Source organism: Aegilops tauschii, chromosome 6 (assembly GCF_002575655.3).
Source record: "Aegilops tauschii subsp. strangulata cultivar AL8/78 chromosome 6, Aet v6.0, whole genome shotgun sequence".
Classification (NCBI taxonomy): Eukaryota; Viridiplantae; Streptophyta; class Magnoliopsida; order Poales; family Poaceae; genus Aegilops; species Aegilops tauschii.
In genome coordinates this window covers 252,993,657-253,017,955 of record NC_053040.3, presented here as the reverse complement: position 1 = coordinate 253,017,955, position 24,299 = coordinate 252,993,657, and the positions used below count along the sequence as shown (strand labels likewise).

General features: G+C 45.7%; 1 protein-coding gene and 2 long non-coding RNA genes across 4 annotated transcripts; 2 read left to right on the top strand and 1 right to left on the bottom strand.

Annotated features, from left to right (window-relative positions):
• Window positions 1–1,554: 1,554 nt before the first annotated feature.
• Window positions 1,555–12,748, top strand: LOC141025999 (uncharacterized). Its single transcript, XM_073501940.1, has 2 exons — window positions 1,555–1,929; window positions 12,737–12,748. The coding sequence occupies exons 1-2, from the start codon at window positions 1,555–1,557 to the stop codon at window positions 12,746–12,748; spliced, it is 387 nt and encodes a 128-aa protein (XP_073358041.1).
• A 1,767-nt stretch (window positions 12,749–14,515) lies between these two features.
• On the bottom strand, window positions 14,516–15,878 carry LOC123494264 (uncharacterized). Its single transcript, XR_012186837.1, has 2 exons — window positions 14,951–15,878; window positions 14,516–14,860 (listed from the first exon to the last, which is right to left on the bottom strand). It is a non-coding gene; the product is annotated as an uncharacterized lncRNA (long non-coding RNA).
• Window positions 15,879–16,036: 158 nt separating this feature from the next.
• LOC123494263 (uncharacterized) lies at window positions 16,037–17,897 on the top strand. 2 transcript variants are annotated; one of them, XR_006664835.2, is made up of 5 exons: window positions 16,037–16,189; window positions 16,433–16,560; window positions 16,655–16,816; window positions 16,915–17,335; window positions 17,425–17,897. It is a non-coding gene; the product is annotated as an uncharacterized lncRNA (long non-coding RNA). The 2 variants fall into 2 exon arrangements; XR_012186836.1 differs by having other exon boundaries at window positions 16,038–16,189; window positions 17,237–17,335.
• The last annotated feature ends 6,402 nt before the right edge of the window (window positions 17,898–24,299 follow it).

Genomic DNA, 24,299 nt, shown 5'->3' with positions numbered 1-24,299 from the left:
TTATAAGAGGGGCAGTAACTATAGGCGTTACTGGAAACTACCGCTATAACTACACTTGAAGCCCAACGTTTTCGACCGTTGCAGCTTCTATGTCGCCCCGAGTGGTATTGGTGAGGTCGAGTGGTGGGAAGACATCCGAGTGGATAAGCTCTATCCGAGTGGATGCCATGGAGTGCGCATCAGAATGTGCCCATGGTCTGAATGTGCCAATCATTAGACCTCCACTTGGTTGAGGTCTCGTAGGACGAATGGATGAATGTCGGAATCGGGGCTCCGGGGACCCAAGGAAAGGTTCAAACTCTGGGTGTGCGCAGAGAACTTTGCTAGGCTACAACGCAGTGCTCGCTGCCTCACGGCCTTGCTCCGACGTGCTCGAGGAAGAGGGAAGGAGGAAGGAACACGATGATTTACCTAGGTTCGGTGATGCGGAGCATCCCAAGGCCATCCCCATGGACCTATCATCGCCTCACCAAGTGCCTAGTGGACCCATGACACGAGCACGTGCAAGAGTTCTCGAAACCGAGGTTTCATCTCTCATCTCACAATTCCACTTCGATGCACGTGAGACATGGCTACTGTCTCAAACGGAGACATTATGCATACTCAGGTACCAAGGAGTTAGCCATGAAGAAGCTAAGGAGCAAGGAGAATCGAAGAAGGAAGACATGCGTGAAGATGGAGAAGAATTCAGCCAAGTCCCAGGCTGGCCGGACGATCCGGATAAGTGGCGACCCAAGAGCACCCGAAGCTGTACCCCGAAGCCGGACCATCCGGACATGTCCCGAATCATCCGGACCCCAGCCGGACGTCTGGACCCCCCTCCGGACATCCGGTCCGCCGGCGCCGCCGCCTGCCTCCTCGCCTCGTCCGGACCACCTCCCGGACCATCCGGGTCCCTGAAGCCCGGATCATCCGGCTGCCCTTCCGGATCATCCAGACCACCACCTGCGTGTGCGTGTCGGGCCGAAGCCCATGTACCCCTTCGCCCCCTTTGCGTATATAAACGACTCCTCCTTCGCTTTTCTAGGATTAGCAAAGGATTAGCTCATTTGAGAGGTAGAGCTTTGCTCATCCACTTGGGTACCTTCTCCTCGGAGTTCACGACCTCTTCGGAGAAAATCCCCCAAGCGGATTCAAGACCTCCTCACGGAGAAGACCTCAAGACCTCCTCACGGAGAAGAACCGGTTACCCTATGTATCGTCCTTTGTTGGATTTGGATCGCATATCTCTTTGTGTTTCGAGGATCTAGCGCATGTGTAATCGAATCTTGTTGGTATGAGTGATTCTCTTGTGTTTCCCCCTCGTGTTCTTCGTGTTCTTCACGGATCGTGAAAGATCTCCCCTTAGGGTTCCACCCTACATCATTCGGGCCACCTTACGATGTAAGACCCTACTCCTGCTTTGTGGTGGATTGCCTTGTGGAGAGGATGAGTATGAACTAGTACAAGGATGAACTGCACTGTGAGGGCTCAAGGTTCGACCAGGGCTCAAGGTTCGACCAGGGCACCGTGAGGACTCACTCCGTCGACTTAGCCCGCGACTTCGTCGTGTGGATGGACAACCCACCCCGCACCTTGCTCCAGCTCCCGGACTCCTTCACGGAGGAGCTGGTGGCTGACGCACCGTTAGGACTGTGGCTGCAGCTAGATAGCTGCTGCAAGGAGTCCTCCTGGGTGGCGGCGGAGTTCACTCCATCCGGCTACATGTGCTTGACGCGGGGGTGGAAGTTGTTCGCCCACGCCTACGGCGTGAAGGAGGGACACACCCTTCACTTCAAGTTCGATGGGGCCGCGACGCTCTTCGTGAAGATCTTTAGGGCGGCCGGCGATCGCCTGGAGTGTTGCATGGAGAGCGACAGTAGCATCAGGAGCCACTCCTACGGCTACGACATCAGCGATGGCGGCAGCGCCTCCTTCGGGGGAAGCGGGGCAATGACAACTCCGACGAGCCCCCACACCACCGCGTCAAGACGGAGGAGGACTCCGACTAGGCGCTGGCGACGCTGGAGCCCAGGCCACGGAAGTGGCGGCCACCTGAGGGGATTTCTTTTGTTTTCTTTCATTTCCTGCACCAAAAATGTCGTGGGCCCCACGGGGGCGTGTAAGAACTCTGTTGCTCGCGCCTTTAGTTTAAATGATTCTAGCTCGTGTTCAAGTTATTGTGGCACTTCTCGTTTGGGCTCAGCCTTTTCTTCACGATCACTTAGTGCTCTGCAACGTCGGGACCCAGTCCCCAAGCAAGCCTCAGCCGTCGTTGGTATGTCAGATCGCAATGCTTTGGGCAAGGCCAGGAGGTGAGGGGCTCGAGGTCCGGTAAGAGCTCCTGAGGCGCGATGCTCAAGAGGTCCCCCTTGACGCGCAAGCAACTCACGAGAGAGAAAGAGCTTCCGCCCCAGCGAGATTGCGAAGGTAAAGGCGAAGATTTATTGGTAAGACTCGCGCATGGCGCGAAGAGGACGACTTAGCTTCGGGTGCAGCGTGGGGGAATCCGCGGCCCGTTGGGAATCCTTACGACATGCGGGCGCGCTTCCTTAGAGCTTGGCTTCATGTCCACCTTCCGTTCTGCGGCAAGTTAACACAAGTCCCGCGAGGAGTGCGTGAAAAATCGACGTCCTTTGCATCTTAATCAATATGAACGCAACTAAACTGCAACCATTCGTCCCAAACCTCCTCGTGAGGCATGCCTCTCTTTTTCTTGCTCCTCAAAGTGCTCTACGTCCTCGGGGCCCGACCCTCGAGAGAAGTTTTGTTGGGGAACGTAGTAATTTAAAAAAAATTCCTACGCACACGCAAGATCATGGTGATGCATAGCAACGAGAGGGGAGAGTGTTGTCCACGTACCCTCGTAGACCGACAGTGGAAGCGTTATCACAACGCGGTTGATGTAGTCGTACGTCTTCACGATCCGACCGATCAAGTACCGAACGTACAGCACCTCCAAGTTCTACACACGTTCAGCTCGATGACGTCCCTCGAACTCCGATCCAGCTGAGTGTTGAGGGAGAGTTTCGTCAGCACGACGGCGTGGTGACGATGATGATGTTCCACCGACGCAGGGCTTCGCCTAAGCTCCGCAACGGTATTATCGAGGTGTAATATGGTGGAGGGGGGCACCGCACACGGCTAAAATATCGTATATCAAGTGTGTAGAGAGGTGCCCCCCTGCCCCCGTATATAAAGGAGCAAGGGGGAGGCCGGCTGCCTATGGGCGCGCCAAGGAGAGGGGGGGAGTCCTCCTCCTAGTAGGAGTAGGACTCCCCTTTCCTAGTCCTACTAGGAAAAGAAGGGGGGAAGGAAAGAGAGGGAGAGGGAGAGGGAAAGGGGGCTGCGCCCCCCTCTCCTAGTCCAACTAGGACTCCTCCTGGGAGGGGGCGCACCACCTCCTGGCTGCTGCCCTCTCTCTCCCCTCAAGGCCCACTAAGGCCCAATACTTCCCCGGGGGGTTCCGGTAACCCTCCGGCACTCCGGTTTAATCCGAAACTTCTCCGGAACACTTCCGGTGTCCGAATATAGTCGTCCAATATATCAATCTTTATGTCTCGACCATTTCGAGACTCCTCGTCATGTCCGTGATCACATCCGGGACTCCGAACAACCTTCGGTACATCAAAACATATAAACTCATAATATAACTGTCATCGTAACTTTAAGCGTGCGGACCCTTCGGGTTCGAGAACTATGTAGACATGACCGAGACACCTCTCCGGTTAATAACCAATAGCGGGACCTGGATGCCCATATTGGCTCCCACATATTCTACAAAGATCTTTATCGGTCAGACCGCATAACAACATACGTTGTTCCCTTTGTCATCGGTATGTTACTTGCCCGAGATTCGATCGTCGGTATCTCGATACCTAGTTCAATCTCGTTACCGGCAAGTCTCTTTACTCGTTCCGTAATACATCATCCCGCAACTAACTCATTAGTCACAATGCTTGCAAGGCTTATAGTGATGTGCATTACCGAGTGGGCCCAGAGATACCTCTCCGACAATCGGAGTGACAAATCCTAATCTCGAAATACGCCAACCCAACAAGTACCTTTGGAGACACCTGTAGAGCACCTTTATAATCACCCATTTACGTTGTGACGTTTGGTAGCACACAAAGTGTTCCTCCGGTAAACGGGAGTTGCATAATCTCATAGTCAGAGGAACATGTATAAGTCATGAAGAAAGCAATAGCAACATACTAAACGATCGGGTGCTAAGCTAACGGAATGGGTCAAGTCAATCACGTCATTCTCATAATGAGGTGATCTCGTTAATCAAATGACAACTCATGTCTATGGCTAGGAAACATAACCATCTTTGATTAACGAGCTAGTCAAGTAGAGGCATACTAGTGACACTCTGTTTGTCTATGTATTCACACATGTATTATGTTTCCGGTTAATACAATTCTAGCATGAATAATAAACATTTATCATGATATAAGGAAATATATAATACTTTATGATTGCCTCTAGGGCATATTTCCTTCAGTCTCCCACTTGCACTAGAGTCAATAATCTAGTTCACATCGCCATGTGATTTAACATCAATAATTCACATCACCATGTGATTAACACCCATAGTTCACATCTCTATGTGACCAACACTCAAAGGGTTTACTAGAGTCAATAATCTAGTTCACATCGCTATGTGATTAACACCCAAAGAGTACTAAGGTGTGATCATGTTTTGATTGTGAGATAATTTTAGTCAACGGGTCTGTCACATTCAGATCCGTAAGGATTTTGCAAATTTCTATGTCTACAATGCTCTGCACGGAGCTACTCTAGCTAATTGCTCCCACTTTCAATATGTATCTAGACCGAGACTTAGAGTCATCTAGATTTAGTGCCAAAACTTGCATCGACGTAACCCTTTACGACGAACCTTTTGTCACTTCCATAATCGAGAAACATTTCCTTATTCCACTAAGGATAATTTTGACCGCTGTCCAGTGATCTACTCCTAGATCACTATTGTACTCCCTTGCCAAAATCAGTGTAGGGTATACAATAGATCTGGTACACAGCATGGCATACTTTATAGAACCTATGGCCAAGGCATAGGGAATGACTTTCATTCTCTTTCTATTTTCTGCCGTGGTCGGGCTTTGAGTCTTTACTCAATTTCACACCTTGTAACACAGGCAAGAACTCTTTCTTTGACTGTTCTATTTTGAACTACTTCAAAATCTTGTTAAGGTATTTACTCATTGAAAAACTTATCAAGCGTCTTCATCTATCTCTATAGATCTTGATGCTCAATATGTAAGCAGCTTCACCGAGGTCTATCTTTGAAAAACTCCTTTCAAACACTCCTTTATGCTTTGCAGAATAATTCTACATTATTTCTGATTAACAATATGTCATTCACATATACTTATCAGAAATGCTGTAGTGCTCCCACTCACTTTCTTGTAAATACAGGCTTCACCGCAAGTCTGTATACAACTATATGCTTTGATCAACTTATCAAAGCGTATATTCCAACTCCGAGATGCTTGCACCAGTCCATTGATGGATCGCTGGAGCTTGCATATTTTGTTAGCACCTTTAGGATTGACAAAACCTTCTGGTTGCATCATATACAACTCTTCTTTAATAAATCCATTAAGGAATGCAGTTTTGTTTAGCCCTTTGCCAGATTTCATAAAATGCGGCAATTGCTAACATGATTCGGACAGACTTAAGCATAGATACGAGTGAGAAACTCTCATCGTAGTCAACATCTTGAACTTGTCGAAAACCTTTTTGCGACAATTCTAGCTTTATAGATAGTGACACTACTATCAGCGTCCGTCTTCCTCTTGAAGATCCATTTAATCTCAATGGCTCGCCGATCATTGGGCAAGTCAATCAAAGTCCATACTTTGTTCTCATATATGGATCTCATCTCAGATTTCATGGCCTCAAGCCATTTTGCAGAATCTGGGCTCATCATCGCTTCCTCATAGTTCGTAGGTTCGTCATGGTCAAATAACATGACCTCCAGAACAGGATTACCATACCACTCTGGTGTGGATCTCACTCTGGTTTACCTACGAGGTTTGGTAGTAACTTGATCTGAAGTTTACATGATCATCATCATTAACTTCCTCACTAATTGGTGTAGGAGTCACAGGAACAGATTTCTGTGATGAACTACTTTCCAATAAGGGAGCAGGTACAGTTACCTCATCAAGTTCTACTTTCCTCCCACTCACTTCTTTTGAGTGAAAACTCCTTCTCTAGAAAGGATCCATTCTTAGCAATGAATGTCTTGCCTTCGGATCTGTGATAGAAGGTGTACCCAACTGTCTCCTTTGGGTATCCTATGAAGACACATTTCTCCGATTTGGGTTTGAGCTTATCAGGATGAAACTTTTTCACATAAGCATCGCAACTCCAAACTTTAAGAAACGACAACTTTGGTTTCTTGCCAAACCACAGTTCATAAGGCGTCGTCTCAACGGATTTTGATGGTGCCCTATTTAACGTGAATGTAGCTGTCTCTAATGCATAACCCCAAAACGATAGTGGTAAATTGGTAAGAGACATCATAGATTGCACTATATCCAATAAAGTACGGTTATGACATTCGGACACACCCATTATGCTGTGGTGTTCCAGGTGGCGTGAGTAGTGAAACTATTTCACTTTGTTTTAACTGAAGGCCAAACTCGTAACTCAAATATTTTACCTCTGCGATCATATCGTAGAAACTTTTATTTTCTTGTTACGATGATTCTCCACTTCACTCTGAAATTCTTTGAACTTTTCAAATGTTTCAGACTTGTGTTTCATCAAGTAGATATACCCATATCTTCTCAAATCATCTGTGAAGGTCAGAAAATAATGATACCTGCTACGAGCCTCAATATTCATCGGGCCACATACATCTGTATGTATGATTTCCAACAAATCTGTTGCTCTCTGCATAGTTCCGGAGAACGGCGTTTTAGTCATCTTGCCCATGAGGCACGGTTCGCAAGTATCAAGTGATTCATAATCAAGTGATTCCAAAAATCCCATCAGTATGGAGTTTCTTCATGCGCTTTACACCAATATGACCTAAACGGCAGTGCCACAAATAATTTGCACTATCATTATTAACTTTGCATCTTTTGGCTTCAATATTATGATTATGTGTATCACTACAATCGAGATCCAACAAACCATTTTCGTTGGTGTGTATGACCATAGAAGGTTTTATTCATGTAAACAGAACAACAATTGTTCTCTAACTTAAATGAATAACCGTATTGCAATAAACATGATCAAATCATATTCATGCTCAACGCAAACACCAAATAACACTTATTTAGTTTCATCACTAATCCCGAAAGTATAGGGAGTGTCCGATGATGATCATATCAATCTTGGAACTACTTCCAACACACATCGTCACCTCTCCTTCTACTAGTCTCTGTTTATTCTGCAACTCCCGTTTCGAGTTACTACTCTTAGCAACTGAACCAGTATCAAATACCGAGGGGTTGCTATAAACACTAGTAAAGTACACATCAATAACATGTATATCCAATATACCTTTGTTCACTTTGCCATCCTTCTTATCCACCAAATAGTTGGGGTAGTTCCGCTTCCAGTGACCAGTCCCTTTGCAGTAGAAGCACTTAGTCTCAGGCTTAGGACCAGACTTAGGCTTCTTCACTTGAGCAGCAACTTGCTTGCCGTTCTTCTTGAAGTTCCCCTTCTATCCCTTTGCCCTTTTCTTGAAACTAGTGGTCTTGTTAACCATCAACACTTGATGCTCTTTCTTGATTTCTACCTTCGTCGATTTCAGCATCGCGAAGAGCTCGGGAATTACTTTCGTTATCCCTTACATACTATAGTTCATCACGAAGTTCTACTAACTTGGTGATGGTGACTAGAGAATTTTGTCAATCACTATTTTATCTGGAAGATTAACTCCCACTTGATTCAAGCGATTGTAGTACCCAGACAATCTGAGCACATGCTCACTAGTTGAGCGATTCTCCTCCATCTTTTAGCTATAGAACTTGTTGGAGACTTCATATCTCTCAACTCGGGTATTTGCTTGAAAAATTAACTTCAACTCCTGGAACATCTCATATGGTCCATGACGTTCAAAACGTCTTTGAAGTCCCGATTCTAAGCCGTTAAGCATGGTGCACTAAACTATCAAGTAGTCATCATATTGAGCTAGCCAAATGTTCATAACGTCTGCATCTGCTCCTGCAATAGGTCTGTCACCTAGCGGTGCATCAAGAACATAATTCTTCTGTGCAGCAATGAGGATAATCCTCAGATCATGGATCCAATCCGCATCTTTGCTACTAACATCTTTCAACATAATTTTTCTCTAGGAACATATCAAAAATAAACACAGGGAAGCAACAACGCGAGCTATTGATCTATAACATAATTTGCAAAATACTATCAGGACTAAGTTCATCATAAATTTAAGTTCAATTAATCATATTACTTAAGAACTCTCACTTAGATAGACATCCCTTTAATCCTCTAAGTGATCACGTGATCCATATCAACTAAACCATGTCCGATCATCACGTGAGATGGAGTAGTTTCAATGGTGAACATCACTATGTTGATCATATCTACTATATGATTCACGCTCGACCTTTCGGTCTCTATGTTCCGAGGCCATATCTGTATATGCTAGGCTCGTCAAGTTTAACCTGAGTATTCCGCGTGTGCAACTGTTTTGCACCCGTTGTATTTGAACGTAGAGCCTATCACACCCGATCAACACGTGGTGTCTCAGCATGAAGAACTTTCGCAACGGTGCATACTCAGGGAGAACACTTTTATCTTGGAATTTTAGTGAGAGATCATCTTATAATGCTACCGTCAATCAAAGCAAGATAAAATGCATAAAGGATTAACATCACATGCAATCAATATAAGTGATATGATATGGCCATCATCATCTTGTGCTTGTGATCTCCATCTCCGAAGCACCGTGTTCGTGATCTCCATCTCCGAAGTACCGTGTTCGTGATCTCCATCTCCGAAGCATTGTGTTCGTGATCTCCATCTCCGAAGCACCGTCATGATCACCATCGTTACCGGCGGGACACCTTGATCTCCATCGTAGTATCGTTGTCGTCTCGCCAACTAATTGCTTTTACGACTATCGCTATCGCTTAGTGATAAAGTAAAACTATTACATGGTGATTGCATCTCATACAATAAAGCGACAACCATATGGCTCCTGCCAGTTGCCGATAACTCGGTTACAAAACATGATCATCTCATACAACAAATTATATCACATCATGTCTTGACCATATCACATCACAACATGCCCTGCAAAAACAAGTTAGACGTCCTCTACTTTGTTGTTGCAAGTTTTACGTGGCTGCTACGGGCTTAGCAAGAACCGTTCTTACCTACACATCAAAACCACAACGATAGTTTGTCAAGTTGGTGCTGTTTTAACCTTCGCAAGGACCGGGCGTAGCCACACTCGGTTCAACTAAAGTGAGAGAGACAGACACCCGCCAGTCACCTTTAAGCAACGAGTGCTCGCAACGGTGAAACCAGTCTCGCGTAAGCGTACGCGTAATGTCGGTCCGGGCCGCTTCATCTCACAATACCGCTGAACCAAAGTATGACATGCTGGTTAGCAGTCTGACTTATATCGCCCACAACTCACTTGTGTTCTACTCGTGCATAGCATCAACGCATAAAACCAGGCTCTGATACCACTGTTGGGGAACGTAGTAATTTCAAAAAAAATTCTACGCACATGCAAGATCATGGTGATGCATAGCAACAAGAGGGGAGAGTGTTGTCCACGTACCCTCGTAGACCGACAGCGGAAGCGTTATCACAACGCGGTTGATGTAGTCGTACGTCTTCACGATCCGACCGATCAAGTACCGAACGTACGGCACCTCCAAGTTCTACACACGTTCAGCTCGATGACGTCCCTCGAACTCCGATCCAGCCGAGTGTTGAGGAGAGTTTCGTCAGCACGACGGCGTGGTGACGATGATGATGTTCCACCGACGCAGGGCTTCGCCTAAGCTCCGCAACGGTATTATCGAGGTGTAATATGGTGGAGGGGGGCACCGCACACGGCTAAAATATCGTATATCAAGTGTGTAGAGAGGTGCCCCCTGCCCCCGTATATAAAGGAGCAAGGGGGAGGCCGGCTGCCTATGGGCGCGCCAAGGAGAGGGGGGGAGTCCTCCTCCTAGTAGGAGTAGGACTCCCCTTTCCTAGTCCTACTAGGAAAAGAAGGGGGGAAGGAAAGAGAGGGAGAGGGAGAGGGAAAGGGGGCTGCGCCCCCTCTCCTAGTCCAACTAGGACTCCTCCTGGGAGGGGGCGCGCCACCTCCTGGCTGCTGCCCTCTCTCTCCCCTCAAGGCCCACTAAGGCCCAATACTTTCCCGGGGGGTTCCGGTAACCCTCCGGCACTCCGGTTTAATCCGAAACTTCTCCGGAACACTTTCGGTGTCCGAATATAGTCGTCCAATATATCAATCTTTATGTCTCGACCATTTCGAGACTCCTCGTCATGTCCGTGATCACATCCGTGACTCCGAACAACCTTCGGTACATCAAAACATATAAACTCATAATATAACTGTCATCATAACTTTAAGCGTGCGGACCCTTTGGGTTCGAGAACTATGTAGACATGACCGAGATACCTCTCCGGTCAATAACCAATAGCGGGACCTGGATGCCCATATTGGCTCCCACATATTCTACGAAGATCTTTATCGGTCAGACCGCATAACAACATACGTTGTTCCCTGTGTCATCGGTATGTTACTTGCCCGAGATTCGATCGTCGGTATCTCGATACCTAGTTCAATCTCGTTACCGGCAAGTCTCTTTACTCGTTCCGTAATACATCATCCCGCAACTAACTCATTAGTCACAATGCTTGCAAGGCTTATAGTGATGTGCATTACCGAGTGGGCCCAGATATACCTCTCCGACAATCGGAGTGACAAATCCTAATCTCGAAATACGCCAACCCAACAAGTACCTTTGGAGACACCCGTAGAGCACCTTTATAATCACCCATTTACGTTGTGACGTTTGGTAGCACACAAAGTGTTCCTCCGGTAAACGGGAGTTGCATAATCTCATAGTCAGAGGAACATGTATAAGTCATGAAGAAAGCAATAGCAACATACTAAACGATCGGGTGCTAAGCTAACGGAATGGGTCAAGTCAATCACGTCATTCTCCTAATGAGGTGATCTCGTTAATCAATGACAACTCATGTCTATGGCTAGGAAACATAACCATCTTTGATTAACGAGCTAGTCAAGTAGAGGCATACTAGTGACACTCTGTTTGTCTATGTATTCACACATGTATTATGTTTCCGGTTAATACAATTCTAGCATTAATAATAAACATTTATCATGATATAAGGAAATATATAATACTTTATTATTGCCTCTAGGGCATATTTCCTTCAAGTTTAGCCGCCGCTGGTATGTCAGGTCGCGATGCCTGGGACAAGGCTAGAGGGTGAGGGCTCGAGATCCAGTAAGAGCTCATGAGACACGATGCTCGAGAGCTCCCCTTTTAACGTGCGAGCGCTTTCGCGGAAAAGAGGCGACGTGCTCCGCAAGGTCGTAGGGTAAGGGATCCCGTCCGGCAGCGGCGCGACGTATGAGATGCATGTACTTAGCTTTTTGCGGCTGGTGATGCAGGTCATGCCATCATCCGACCAAGGCCGATCCTCCCAAGGCGGTGAGGCATTGCTCAAGCGCTGCTGATGAGGACATGACTACCTTGGATACGACCAAAAATATTGCATACATGCATATTTGTCAGGTGATCTCTAATGCAAACTATTCAATAATCTATTTATGTTATCCAGAACAAAAATACTTCACACACTTTTGTGTTTCGTCTAATTGCAGGTGTATGGGACATTTGTACAATCCACATATGAAGATAAGGCAAAAGGAAAAATTTAGGTTCTGTTCAAAAAGTCCTCTCACGTCACTTTTGGGCCAAGAGAAGATAGAGTCCAAGTCTCCCACGTTCTGGATTCAGATTCAGACTGCACAGACATACCTGACTCAAAACGCCAACAACTTTTTCATACGAACTCCGAATTGGGTGATTCTTTTTTTGTTGGAAAGTAGATTTCGTCCTCTTTCCAACCCAATTGGATTCACCTTTAAATTCGTCCGGAGCGTCGAGATATGGACGAAACAATCTGACGCTGCAGCAGAATCCGAGTCAAACAACAAGTCCAAAGGTGTTGCATCACCTCCACTTGGGCCCATGAGCCTTGTACGACCTAGGGTTGGTTTTAGGCTGCCTTGGGATGTCATCCCTCCTCCTTGGCCGCCACCCCTTGCTCAGATATAAGTAGATCCATCTAGTAGTTTTTTGCTTGGGATTTGTTTAGTTAAAAGTTAGCCATTGCAACTTCGTGTACTTCGTTTGTGTCCAACGACCAGACCAAGACCGCTTTCGGATCCCCACCTTTATCAATACTTCATCTATATTCGCAATATTCAGATTGCATTATCATATTCTTGCTTGTTCTTCGATTGCGTGCAGGAATAGACCTTCGTGGTCAGGCTGATTGTGCTTCTAGCATCGTCAGTAACCTCGAGAGATTGGTTTAGCGATTGCTAAGGCGCAACATCGTGCACGTTTGTAGTCGGATCGTCAAAGTCGGCTCCACCAAATCGATAGTTATCATCTCATCGAAATATCGGGACACCCCGCCTCTATCAACTGCCAAATGTCTGGCTTCTGCATGCTGACAGGTTACAGGGTAGATAGGGCAACGTGATGTGCATATCTGTAACGTGGCTATACATGCAACTCCTACACTTGGACCTATGACTAAAGCGTGTGTGCGACAATAGATATCCAGGTACTATCGCTTCTTCGTACGCATGATCTAACTGACAAGAATATAATGTTACACTCATATTTTAATCTACTTGTCCCAGGAATAAAATGATCGACAATCAATCAGAGAGAGTTGCATGGAGATTGAAGATGGAGACTATTTTACCTTAAGGTCAATCGACATGCATGTGTTTCATCGAACCATGTCATGTACACAGGGGCCAAGGAATATGGCCTGCACCATGGACCAAGATGGGCCACGTGGGTGATGGGACTTGGGCTGCGCCAAGTGCTTCTTCACGTCAAGAGACAAGAAGCGTGAACTCGTAGCCAGGCCATGCATGTTCGCTAGTTACAGCCGAACCCTGGACGACATAATCTACATGGAAACCAACAGCTATGACGGGCGGCCGTCCATAATAAAGACAACACATCTTGTAGGATTTAGACAAGGTTTTGTTGAGAGAAGTTTAGCTATTGCTACTTTGATTTGTCTATCGGCTAGTGTGATCATTAAGACATTCTATCGGAACCCCAAATATTTGTCTCGTGAGATTTATTTCATCTAGCATATTCACAATTTCAGATTGCTTGGCTATTATTTTCTTACATGTTCTTCAATTTGCTTGCAGGAAAAATCCTTCATGCGGGTCGGTCGATAACACCGTGGAGTTGGTTCAGCGATTATCGTGGATATCAGTTGTTGGTAGCCGGATCATGCGGGTCAAGTCTCATCCAAAAATCATAGTTATCTCTCTCTCGTCGAAAGATCAGGCCCTAGTTCACATCAAGTGTATCAGTTTTCACGTTCATTGGTGAGAGATTTACAATTTTATTAGGTTAAATTGTTTTTCGGTCCTACAACCCACAAAAAAGCCAAAAAAATTAGATTAGTTCATCTTTCACACCTACCTTTTTAGCCCTTAGCAATTTTTGCATCTAGTATTTGTGTGTTGAATTTTTGGTTGCATTCATCTAATACTAGTGCCGGTCTAGATTAGTCTGAGAGAAAATTATCTATTAGATCTCTACTCCTAGGGGAGGATTTCGTTGTCGTTTCGTCTCGTACCACCCACCTCATCGATGGAAGTCCCCCACGGATTTTTATTGCTCGCCAGGCTTCACCGATTTTTTTGAGCGCTACTAGCCCACCTCCCGTCTGGTTTTTAAAAACCAACCATACTCAAATTGGCAATTTCCTTCTCTTTTTTTAATCTTTCCACAGCGATTGATCAAAGATGGAAATTTTATTCCGGGCGACTCTTTTTTCAATCTTATCTTACCATATACAACATCAGTCATCTGGAGCGCTATCAGCCCACCTCCCATTTTATCATATACTCACTCCGTTTCAAAATAGATGGTTAGGTGGACAGTGGTATCCCCAACCCACCAGGGTTCAAATCCTGATGCTCGCATTATTCCTGAATTTATTTCAGAATTTCCGGCGATGCGCTTTCAGTGGGAGGAGACGTTCCCGTCGACGACGAGGCGCCTACGGTGACTTCGTAAATCTCAAGATGATATGCCGGCTCAGTCTCTCGGAGGTGCTCATAGAGGTAGGGTGTGCGTGTGTGCGTTCATAGGGGTGAGTGTATGCGCGTGTATATGAGCGCTTGTGTCTGTACTGATGCTTCAAAAACTTTAGTACAAAGTTAGTACAAAATTGGGTCATCTATTTTGGAACGGAGTGAGTACAACATCAACACTTTCCTTCTCTTTTTTTAATCTTTCCATATACAAAATAGATCAGCGATTGAACAGAAATCAGCGATCAATCAACAGAAATTTTATTCTGGGCGCCTCTTTTTCAATCTTACCATATACAACATCAACCATCTGGTTTTCAAAACTTTCTCCTGAGCCGGGAGGCGAGCCCTGGTTCTCCATGATTCCAAGTCTGGCCAGCAATCTTTCTCCTGGGCGGTGCTGCGAGCACTGATTCTCCGCGACTCCAAGTCTCGCCGGTGATCCCTGGGGCACGAACGCTTTTCCACCAGAGAAGGAGGCACAAGTCAGCCGCCTTGATCATTGCCCTGTTCATGATATATACTTGCTTATAGATATGCTACAGATGCTTTCTAGCTCACCTTTCTTTTAACACTATCTGATGCTTTCTAGCTCACCTTCTAACAAAAATACAATAGAAGACTATCTGATGCTTTCTAGCCAAACTTCTGAACCATAACACTTGCCAATTCGTTTGGTCCAGAGGCTCCGTCGCCTACATAAAAACAAAAGCAGCCACATGTTATTATTGTTTGCACTTCCTTCTGAAAAAGAAGAAATATACTTTTTTTTATGCGACTGAAGAAATATACTTGAATGTATATAGAAACGAGGACTGTGGTCAGTACACATCTCATTTAGACAAATGCCATATAGAAACTGAAGGTGTTGTTCATGATCTAAGAGGACTGTTGGAGCCATGTTTGAAATCAAGACAAGCATTACATATAATTCTTGCGATAAACATAATTAGTTTCCTTCCTTATGGCAAGATGCTTTCTAGCTCACCATCTAATTCCATGATCGCCGATTTTAACACTATCTGATGCTGTTGAGATTCTTTCGACACCATACAAATCAAAAAGGAACACACATATGCTAAACTTCTGAACCATACCACTTGCCAATTCGTTTGGTCCAGAGACTCCGTCAGCTACATAAAAACAAAAACAGCCACATGTTATTATTGTTTGCACTTCCTTCTGAAAAATAAGAAATATACTTGAACGTATATAGAAACATGGACTACGGTCAATACACGTCTCATATAGAAACTGAAGGTGTTGTTCATGATCTAAGAGGACTGTTGGAGCCATGTTTGAAATCAAGACAAGCATTAGATATAATTCTTGCGATAAACATAATCAGTTTCCTTCCTTATATAAGATGCTTTCTAGCTCACCTTCTAATTCCATGATCGCTTTGTTTTAACACTATCTGATGCTACCGAGATTCTTTCGACACTATACAAATAGAAAAGGAACACACATATGCCAAACTTCTGAACCATAACACTTGCCAATTCGTTTGGTCCAGAGCCTCCGTCAGCTACCTAAAAACAAAAACAGTCACATGTTATTATTGTGTGCACTTCCTTCTCAAAAGAAGAAATATACTTGCACGTATATAGAAACATGGACTGCGGTCAGTACACGTCTCATATAGAAACTGAAGGTGTTGTTCATGATCTAAGAGGACTGTTCGAGCCATGTTTGAAATCAAGACAAGCATTAGATATAATTCTTGCGATAAACATAATCAGTTTCCTTCCTTATACTGCAGTTAACATTTCTGCTCTGGCCGGGTTTCCCGACCATACACACCAGGGTATCAAGACCGTGACCTACCTGCTCGAGGTATGCATGCAATCCTGCTGCTGTTTGTGTGCACTTTTCTCTTAATTTTCTTAGGAGCTTGGACAGATAGACTGACAACCTTATGTGCTTAGGAGTTTGGAGGAAAGGTAGATTTAATTTCATTACACTCTACGCCAAGAGACACTCTTATTTTGTTGCGCGCATTTCTTCTCCCAAGAATTATCACTCTACTCCAAGAATACCTAATGTTTCGTTTACTTTCATTTCGGTGGTGTTTTTCAGAACATGCCTCTTGATGATAAGGAGGCACCAAATATGCCACGGCCCCCTGATGGTGATGCTTCTGCCCGAGCCCCTCTTGGTGACATATCTTGAACATCATTTCCGAATTACTCCAACGACAATGCCAGGTATTTGGCTGCATGATTTGTTATTATTTATCATAATCGCATGCATATTTGGTGAGATTTTTCTACTATTATTAATTGGTTGAAACATTGCTAGCGTCACACGACCTTACCCCGTATGGATCTCGCTGGGAAAGGGTAAACCTTGCTAAGCAACACAGACGTACAAAGGAAAACGATAAGATCGATTCGATAAATGCCAGCCGACGCTCTCTTAGCAGCATCTGCACTAATGGTCGACTCTCCAACTGGAATCCAGGTATAATCGCATGGCTGAACCTCAAGGGTAATTCTTAATGTCTATTGTCTGGATGTGCTCTCCACTGGTTTTAATTGCCTCGCTACTCATATCATTAGAGATTGAACACAAGAAGCATCCCATGCCACGATATATGGCCGTGACTTCTCGGGTACGGTTCAAGGCACTGCTGATGTTTCATCATGATGGAGAACATAACAGGACCTCACAAGCACAAAAAAGGGACGTCATATACACGCAGAGAAGGACAGCTTGTAAGGAGAAACAAGAGAAGGAAAATTGTGTCGCTTATGTACCATCACAAGCACAGAGGGGCAAGAGAAACCCTAAACAACGGGCAACGTACCAGACGAAAAAGGGACTCCCCTTATTATGTCCTTTAGCATTGAGCCAATATTTACTAGCTCCGCATCGCTGCAGGCGCCTACATGGACGATAATTCCATCCTCATGGGTTCGGTGAATGGCAATCCCACGACTATGTCCGCATGCACGGACACAAGCACCTTCGAAACGGATGGTAAATCTTTGCTCTTCGCTGCACCTTCTTTCTTTATACAATGAACATTTAATTACTAATCAGTGTCATGGTGATAACGATGGGTGCAGGTGCCTACCTCAGCAGGACCATGGGTGTTAATGTTTCGCTAACAAATGCTAAAACGGTTCATCATGATGGAGAACATAAAAGGACCTCAATAGACGAAAAAAGGGATATTCTAAATGCCTGAAGAAGAGCGGCTTATAAGGTGAAAAAAGAAAAGGAAAAATGTTCCGGTTATGTGCCATCACAAGATAAAAGGGATGAGATAAACACTAAACGACGGGTAGCGTACCGGAAGAAAAAAGAAGGTCAAACAAGCCCCGTTCATGTTGTGTCCCAAGAACAAAGGGACCTTATTAACAAACAGAGATGATCCGCTTACCGGTTGAATAAGGAACACGTAAGCGCGCATAGGAAAGAACGCCGAGATAGCTTGACACCCAAGGTAAAGTCTGAGAGGAGTGCTCAGCGCAGACAGCGGGAGAAGGCTATGCGGAACACCCCATGCGTTGAATCCATTGCAATGGTTCGTCTAGATCTAAGTGTTGGGAATCGTAGCATAATTTTAAAATTTTCCTACGTTCACCAAGATGCATCTATGGAATATACTAGCAACGAGGGGAAATGAGTGCATCTACATACCCTTGTAGATCGCGAGCGGAAGCGTTCCAATGAACGTGGATGACGGAGTCGTACTCGCCGTGATTCAAATCACCGATGACCGAGTGCCGAACGGACGACACCTCCGCGTTCAACACACGTACGGTGCAGCGACGTCTCCTCCTTCTTGATCCAGCAAGGGGGAAGGAGAGGTTGATGGAGATCCAGCAGCACGACGGCGTGGTGGTGGATGTAGCGGGATGCCGGCAGGGCTTCGCCGAGCATATACGAGAGAGAGAGGTGTTGCAGGGGGAGAGGGAGGCGCCCAAGGCTGTAGGTTGCTGCCCTCCCTCCCCCATTATATATAGGCCCCCTGGGGGGGGGGGGGCGCCGGCCCTGGAGATGGGATCTCAAGGGGGGGAGGGCGCCGGCCAAAGGGGGGAAGGGGGTGCCTTGCCCCCCAAGGCAAGTGGGAAGCCCCCCCACCCTAGGGTTCCCAACCCTAGGCGCATGGGGAAAGGCCCATGGGGGGGGGGGCGCCCAGCCCACTAGGGGCTGGTTCCCTTCCCACTTCAGCCCATGGGGCCCTCCGGGATAGGTGGCCCCACCCGGTGGACCCCCGGGACCCTTCCGGTGGTCCCGGTACAATACCGGTAACCCCCAAAACTTTCCTCGTGGCCGAAACTTGACTTCCTATATATAATTCTTCACCTCCGGACCATTCCGGAACCTCTCGTGACGTCCGGGATCTCATCCGGGACTCCGAACAACTTTCGGGTTTCCGCATACACATATCTCTATAACCCTAGCGTCACCGAACCTTAAGTGTGTAGACCCTACGGGTTCGGGAGACATGCAGACATGACCGAGACGCCTCTCCGGTCAATAACCAACAGCGGGATCTGGATACCCATGTTGGCTCCCACATGTTCCACGATGATCTCATCGGATGAACCACGGTGTCGAGGATTCAATCAATCCCGTATGCAATTCCCTTTGTCAATCGGTATGTTACTTGCTCGAGATTCGATCGTCGGTATCCCAATACCTTGTTCAATCTCGTTACCGGCAAGTCTCTTTACTCGTACCGCAATGCATGATCCCGTGACTAACGCCTTAGTCACATAGAGCTCATTATGATGATGCATTACCGAGTGGGCCCAGAGATACCTCTCCGTCATACGGAGTGACAAATCCCAGTCTCGATCCGTGCCAACCCAACAGACACTTTCGGAGATACCCGTAGTGCACCTTTATAGTCACCCAGTTACGTTGTGACGTTTGGCACACCCAAAGCACTCCTACGGTATCCGGGAGTTGCACGATCTCATGGTCTAAGGAAAAGATACTTGACATTGGAAAAGCTCTAGCAAACGAAACTACACGATCTTTTATGCTATGCTTAGGATTGGGTCTTGTCCATCACATCATTCTCCTAATGATGTGATCCCGTTATCAATGACATCCAATGTCCATAGTCAGGAAACCATGACTATCTGTTGATCAACGAGCTAGTCTACTAGAGGCTTACTAGGGACACGTTGTGGTCTATGTATTCACACATGTATTACGATTTCCGGACAATACAATTATAGCATGAACAATAGACAATTACCATGAACAAAGAAATATAATAATAACCATTTATTATTGCCTCTAGGGCATATTTCCAACAGTCTCCCACTTGCACTAGAGTTAATAATCTAGTTACATTATGATGAATCGAACACCCATTGCGTCCTGGTGTTGATCATGTTTTGCTCTAGGGAGAGGTTTAGTCAACGGATCTGCTACATTCAGGTCCGTATGTACTTTACAAATATCTATGTCTCCATTTTGAACACTTTCACGTATGGAGTTGAAGCGACACTTGATATGCCTGGTCTTCCTGTGAAACCTGGGCTCCTTCGCAAGGGCAATAGCTCCAGTGTTGTCACAGAAGAGAGTCATCGGGCCCGACGCATTGGGAATCACCCCTAGGTCGGTAATGAACTCCTTCATCCAGACTGCTTCCTGTGCTGCCTCCGAGGCTGCCATGTACTCCGCTTCACATGTAGATCCCGCCACGACGCTTTGCTTGCAACTGCACCAGCTTACTGCTCCTCCATTCAAAATATACACGTATCCGGTCTGTGACTTTGAGTCATCCAGATCTGTGTCGAAGCTAGCGTCGACGTAACCCATTACGACGAGCTCTTCGTCACCTCCATAAACGAGAAACATATCCTTAGTCCTTTTCAGGTACTTCAGGATATTCTTGACCGCTGTCCAGTGTTCCATGCCGGGATTACTTTGGTACCTTCCTACCAAACTTACGGCAAGGTTTACATCAGGTCTGGTACACAGCATGGCATACATAATAGACCCTATGGCCGAGGCATAGGGGATGACACTCATCTTTTCTATATCTTCTGCCGTGGTCGGGCATTGAGCCGTGCTCAATTGCACACCTTGCAATACAGGCAAGAACCCCTTCTTGGACTGATCCATATTGAACTTCTTCAATATCTTGTCAAGGTATGTACTTTGTGAAAGACCAATGAGGCGTCTTGATCTATCTCTATAGATCTTGATGCCTAATATATAAGCAGCTTCTCCAAGGTCCTTCATTGAAAAACACTTATTCAAATAGGCCTTTATACTTTCCAAGAATTCTATATCATTTCTCATCAATAGTATGTCATCCACATATAATATGAGAAATGCTACAGAGCTCCCACTCACTTTCTTGTAAACACAGGCTTCTCCATAAGTCTGTGTAAACCCAAACGCTTTGATCATCTCATCAAAGCGAATGTTCCAACTCCGAGATGCTTGCACCAGCCCATAGATTGAGCGCTGGAGTTTGCATACTTTGTTAGCATTCTTAGGATCGACAAAACCTTCCGGCTGCATCATATACAACTCTTCCTTAAGGAAGCCATTAAGGAATGCCGTTTTGACGTCCATCTGCCATATCTCATAATCATAGTATGCGGCAATTGCTAACATGATTCGGACGGACTTCAGCTTCGCTACGGGTGAGAAAGTCTCATCGTAGTCAACCCCTTGAACTTGTCGATAACCCTTAGCGACAAGTCGAGCTTTGTAGATGGTCACATTACCATCTGCGTCCGTCTTCTTCTTAAAGATCCATTTGTTTTCTATGGCTCGCCGCTCATCGGGCAAGTCAGTCAAAGTCCATACTTTGTTTTCATACATGGATTCTATCTCGGATTTCATGGCTTCTAGCCATTTGTCGGAATCCGGGCCCGCCATCGCTTCTTCATAGTTCGAAGGTTCACCGTTGTCTAACAACATGATTTCCAGGACAGGGTTGCCGTACCACTCTGGTGCGGAACGTGTCCTTGTGGACCTACGAAGTTCAGTAACTTGATCTGAAGCTTCATGATCATCATCATTAACTTCCTCCCCAGTCGGTGTAGGCACCACAGGAACATTTTCCCGCGCTGCGCTACTTTCCGGTTCGGAAGGGGTGACTATCACCTCATCAAGTTCCACTTTCCTCCCACTCAATTCTTTCGAGAGAAACTCCTTCTCCAGAAAGGACCCGTTCTTGGCAACAAAGATCTTGCCTTCGGATCTGGGATAGAAGGTATACCCAATAGTTTCCTTAGGGTATCCTATGAAGACGCATTTTTCCGATTTGGGTTCGAGCTTTTCAGGTTGAAGTTTCTTCACATAAGCATCGCATCCCCAAACTTTTAGAAACGACAGCTTAGGTTTCTTCCCAAACCATAATTCATACGGTGTCGTCTCAACGGATTTCGACGGAGCCCTATTTAAAGTGAATGTGGCAGTCTCTAAAGCATAGCCCCAAAATGAGAGCGGTAAATCGGTAAGAGACATCATAGATCGCACCATATCCAATAGAGTGTGATTACGACGTTCGGACACACCATTTCTCTGAGGTGTTCCAGGCGGCGTGAGTTGTGAAATTATTCCACATTTCCTTAAGTGTGTACCAAATTCGTGACTTAAATATTCTCCACCACGATCTGATCGTAAGAATTTTATTTTCCTGTCACGTTGATTCTCAACTTCACTCTAAAATTCCTTGAATTTTTCAAAGGTTTCAGACTTGTGTTTCAATAGGTAGACATACCCATATCTACTTAAGTCATCAGTAAGAGTGAGAACATAACGATGTCCTCCGCGAGCCTCAACACTCATTGGACCGCACACATCGGTATGTATGATTTCCAATAAGTTGGTTGCTCGCTCCATTGTTCCGGAGAACGGAGTCTTGGTCATCTTACCCATGAGGCATGGTTCGCACGTGTCAAATGATTCGTAATCAAGAGACTCCAAAAGTCCATCTGCATGGAGCTTCTTCATGCGCTTGACACCAATGTGACCAAGGCGGCAGTGCCACAAGTATGTGGGACTATCGTTATCAACTTTACATCTTTTGGAATTCACACTATGAATATGTGTAACATCACGTTCGAGATTCATCAAAAATAAACCATTGACCAGCGGGGCATGACCATAAAACATATCTCTCAAATAAATAGAACAACCATTATTCTCGGATTTAAATGAGTAGCCATCTCGAATTAAACGAGATCCAGATACAATGTTCATGCTCAAAGCTGGCACTAAATAACAATTATTGAGGTTTAAAACTAATCCCGTGGGTAGATGCAGAGGTAGCGTGTCGACGGCGATCACATCGACCATGGAACCATTCCCGACGCGCATCGTCACCTCGTCCTTCGCCAGTCTCCGTTTATTCCGTAGTTCCTGTTTTGAGTTACAAATATAAGCAACCGCACCGGTATCAAATACCCAGGAGCTACTACGAGTACTGGTAAGGTACACATCAATTACATGTATATCACATATACCTTTGGTGTTGCCGGCCTTCTTCTTGTCCGCTAAGTATTTGGGGCAGTTCCGCTTCCAGTGACCACTTCCCTTGCAATAAAAGCACTCAGTCTCGGGCTTGGGTCCATTCCTTGAATTCTTCCCAGTAACTGGCTTACCGGGCGCGGCAACTCCCTTGCCGTCCTTCTTGAAGTTCTTCTTACCCTTGCCCTTCTTGAACTTAGTGGTTTTATTCACCATCAACACTTGATGTTCTTTTCTGATCTCTACCTCAGCTGATTTCAGCATTGAATATACCTCAGGAATGGTCTTTTCCATCCCCTGCATATTGAAGTTCATCACAAAGCTCTTGTAGCTTGGTGGAAGCGACTGGAGGATTCTGTCAATGACCGCGTCATCCGGGAGATTAACTCCCAGCTGAGACAAGCGGTTGTGCAACCCAGACATTCTGAGTATGTGCTCACTAACAGAACTATTCTCCTCCATTTTACAGCTGAAGAACTTGTCGGAGACATCATATCTCTCGACCCGGGCATGAGCTTGAAAAATCAGTTTCAGCTCCTCGAACATCTCATATGCTCCATGTTTCTCAAAACGCTTTTGGAGACCCGGTTCTAGGCTGTAAAGCATGCCACACTGAACGAGGGAGTAATCATTAGCACGCTGCTGCCAAGCGTTCATAACGTCTTGGTTCTCTGGGATTGGTGCTTCACCTAGCGGTGCTTCTAAGACATAATCTTTCTTGGCTACTATGAGGATGATCCTCAGGTTCCGGACCCAGTCCGTATAGTTGCTGCCATCATCTTTCAGCTTGGTTTTCTCTAGGAACGCGTTGAAATTGAGGACAACGTTGGCCATTTGATCTACAAGACATAGTGTAAAGATTTTAGACTAAGTTCATGATAATTAAGTTTATCTAATCAAATTACTCAATGAACTCCCACTCAGATAGACATCCCTCTAGTCATCTAAGTGAAACATGATCCGAGTTAACTAGGCCGTGTCCGATCATCACGTGAGACGGACTAGTCAAGATCAGTGAACATCTCCATGTTGATCGTATCTTCTATACGACTCATGCTCGACCTTTCGGTCCTCCGTGTTCCGAGGCCATGTCTGTACATGCTAGGCTCGTCAAGTAGACCTAAGTGTATTGCGTGTGTTCCGAGGCCATGTCTGTACATGCTAGGCTCGTCAACAGCCGTTGTATGCGAACGTTAGAATCTATCACACCCGATCATCACGTGGTGCTTCGAAACAACGAACCTTCGCAACGGTGCACTGTTAGGGTGAACACTTTCTTGAAATTATCATAAGGGATCATCTTACTTACTACCATCGTTCTAAGCAAATAAGATGCAAAAACATGATAAACATCACATGCAATCAAATAGTGACATGATATGGCCAATATCATTATGCTCCTTTGATCTCCATCTTCGGGGCACCATGATCATCTTCGTCACCGGCATGACACCATGATCTCCATCATCATGATCTCCATCATCGT

Excerpts from the sequence above, each read along its gene's own strand:
- LOC141025999 (XM_073501940.1), top strand. The coding sequence starts at position 1,555 with ATGGACAACCCACCCCGCACCTTGCTCCAGCTCCCGGACTCCTTCACG.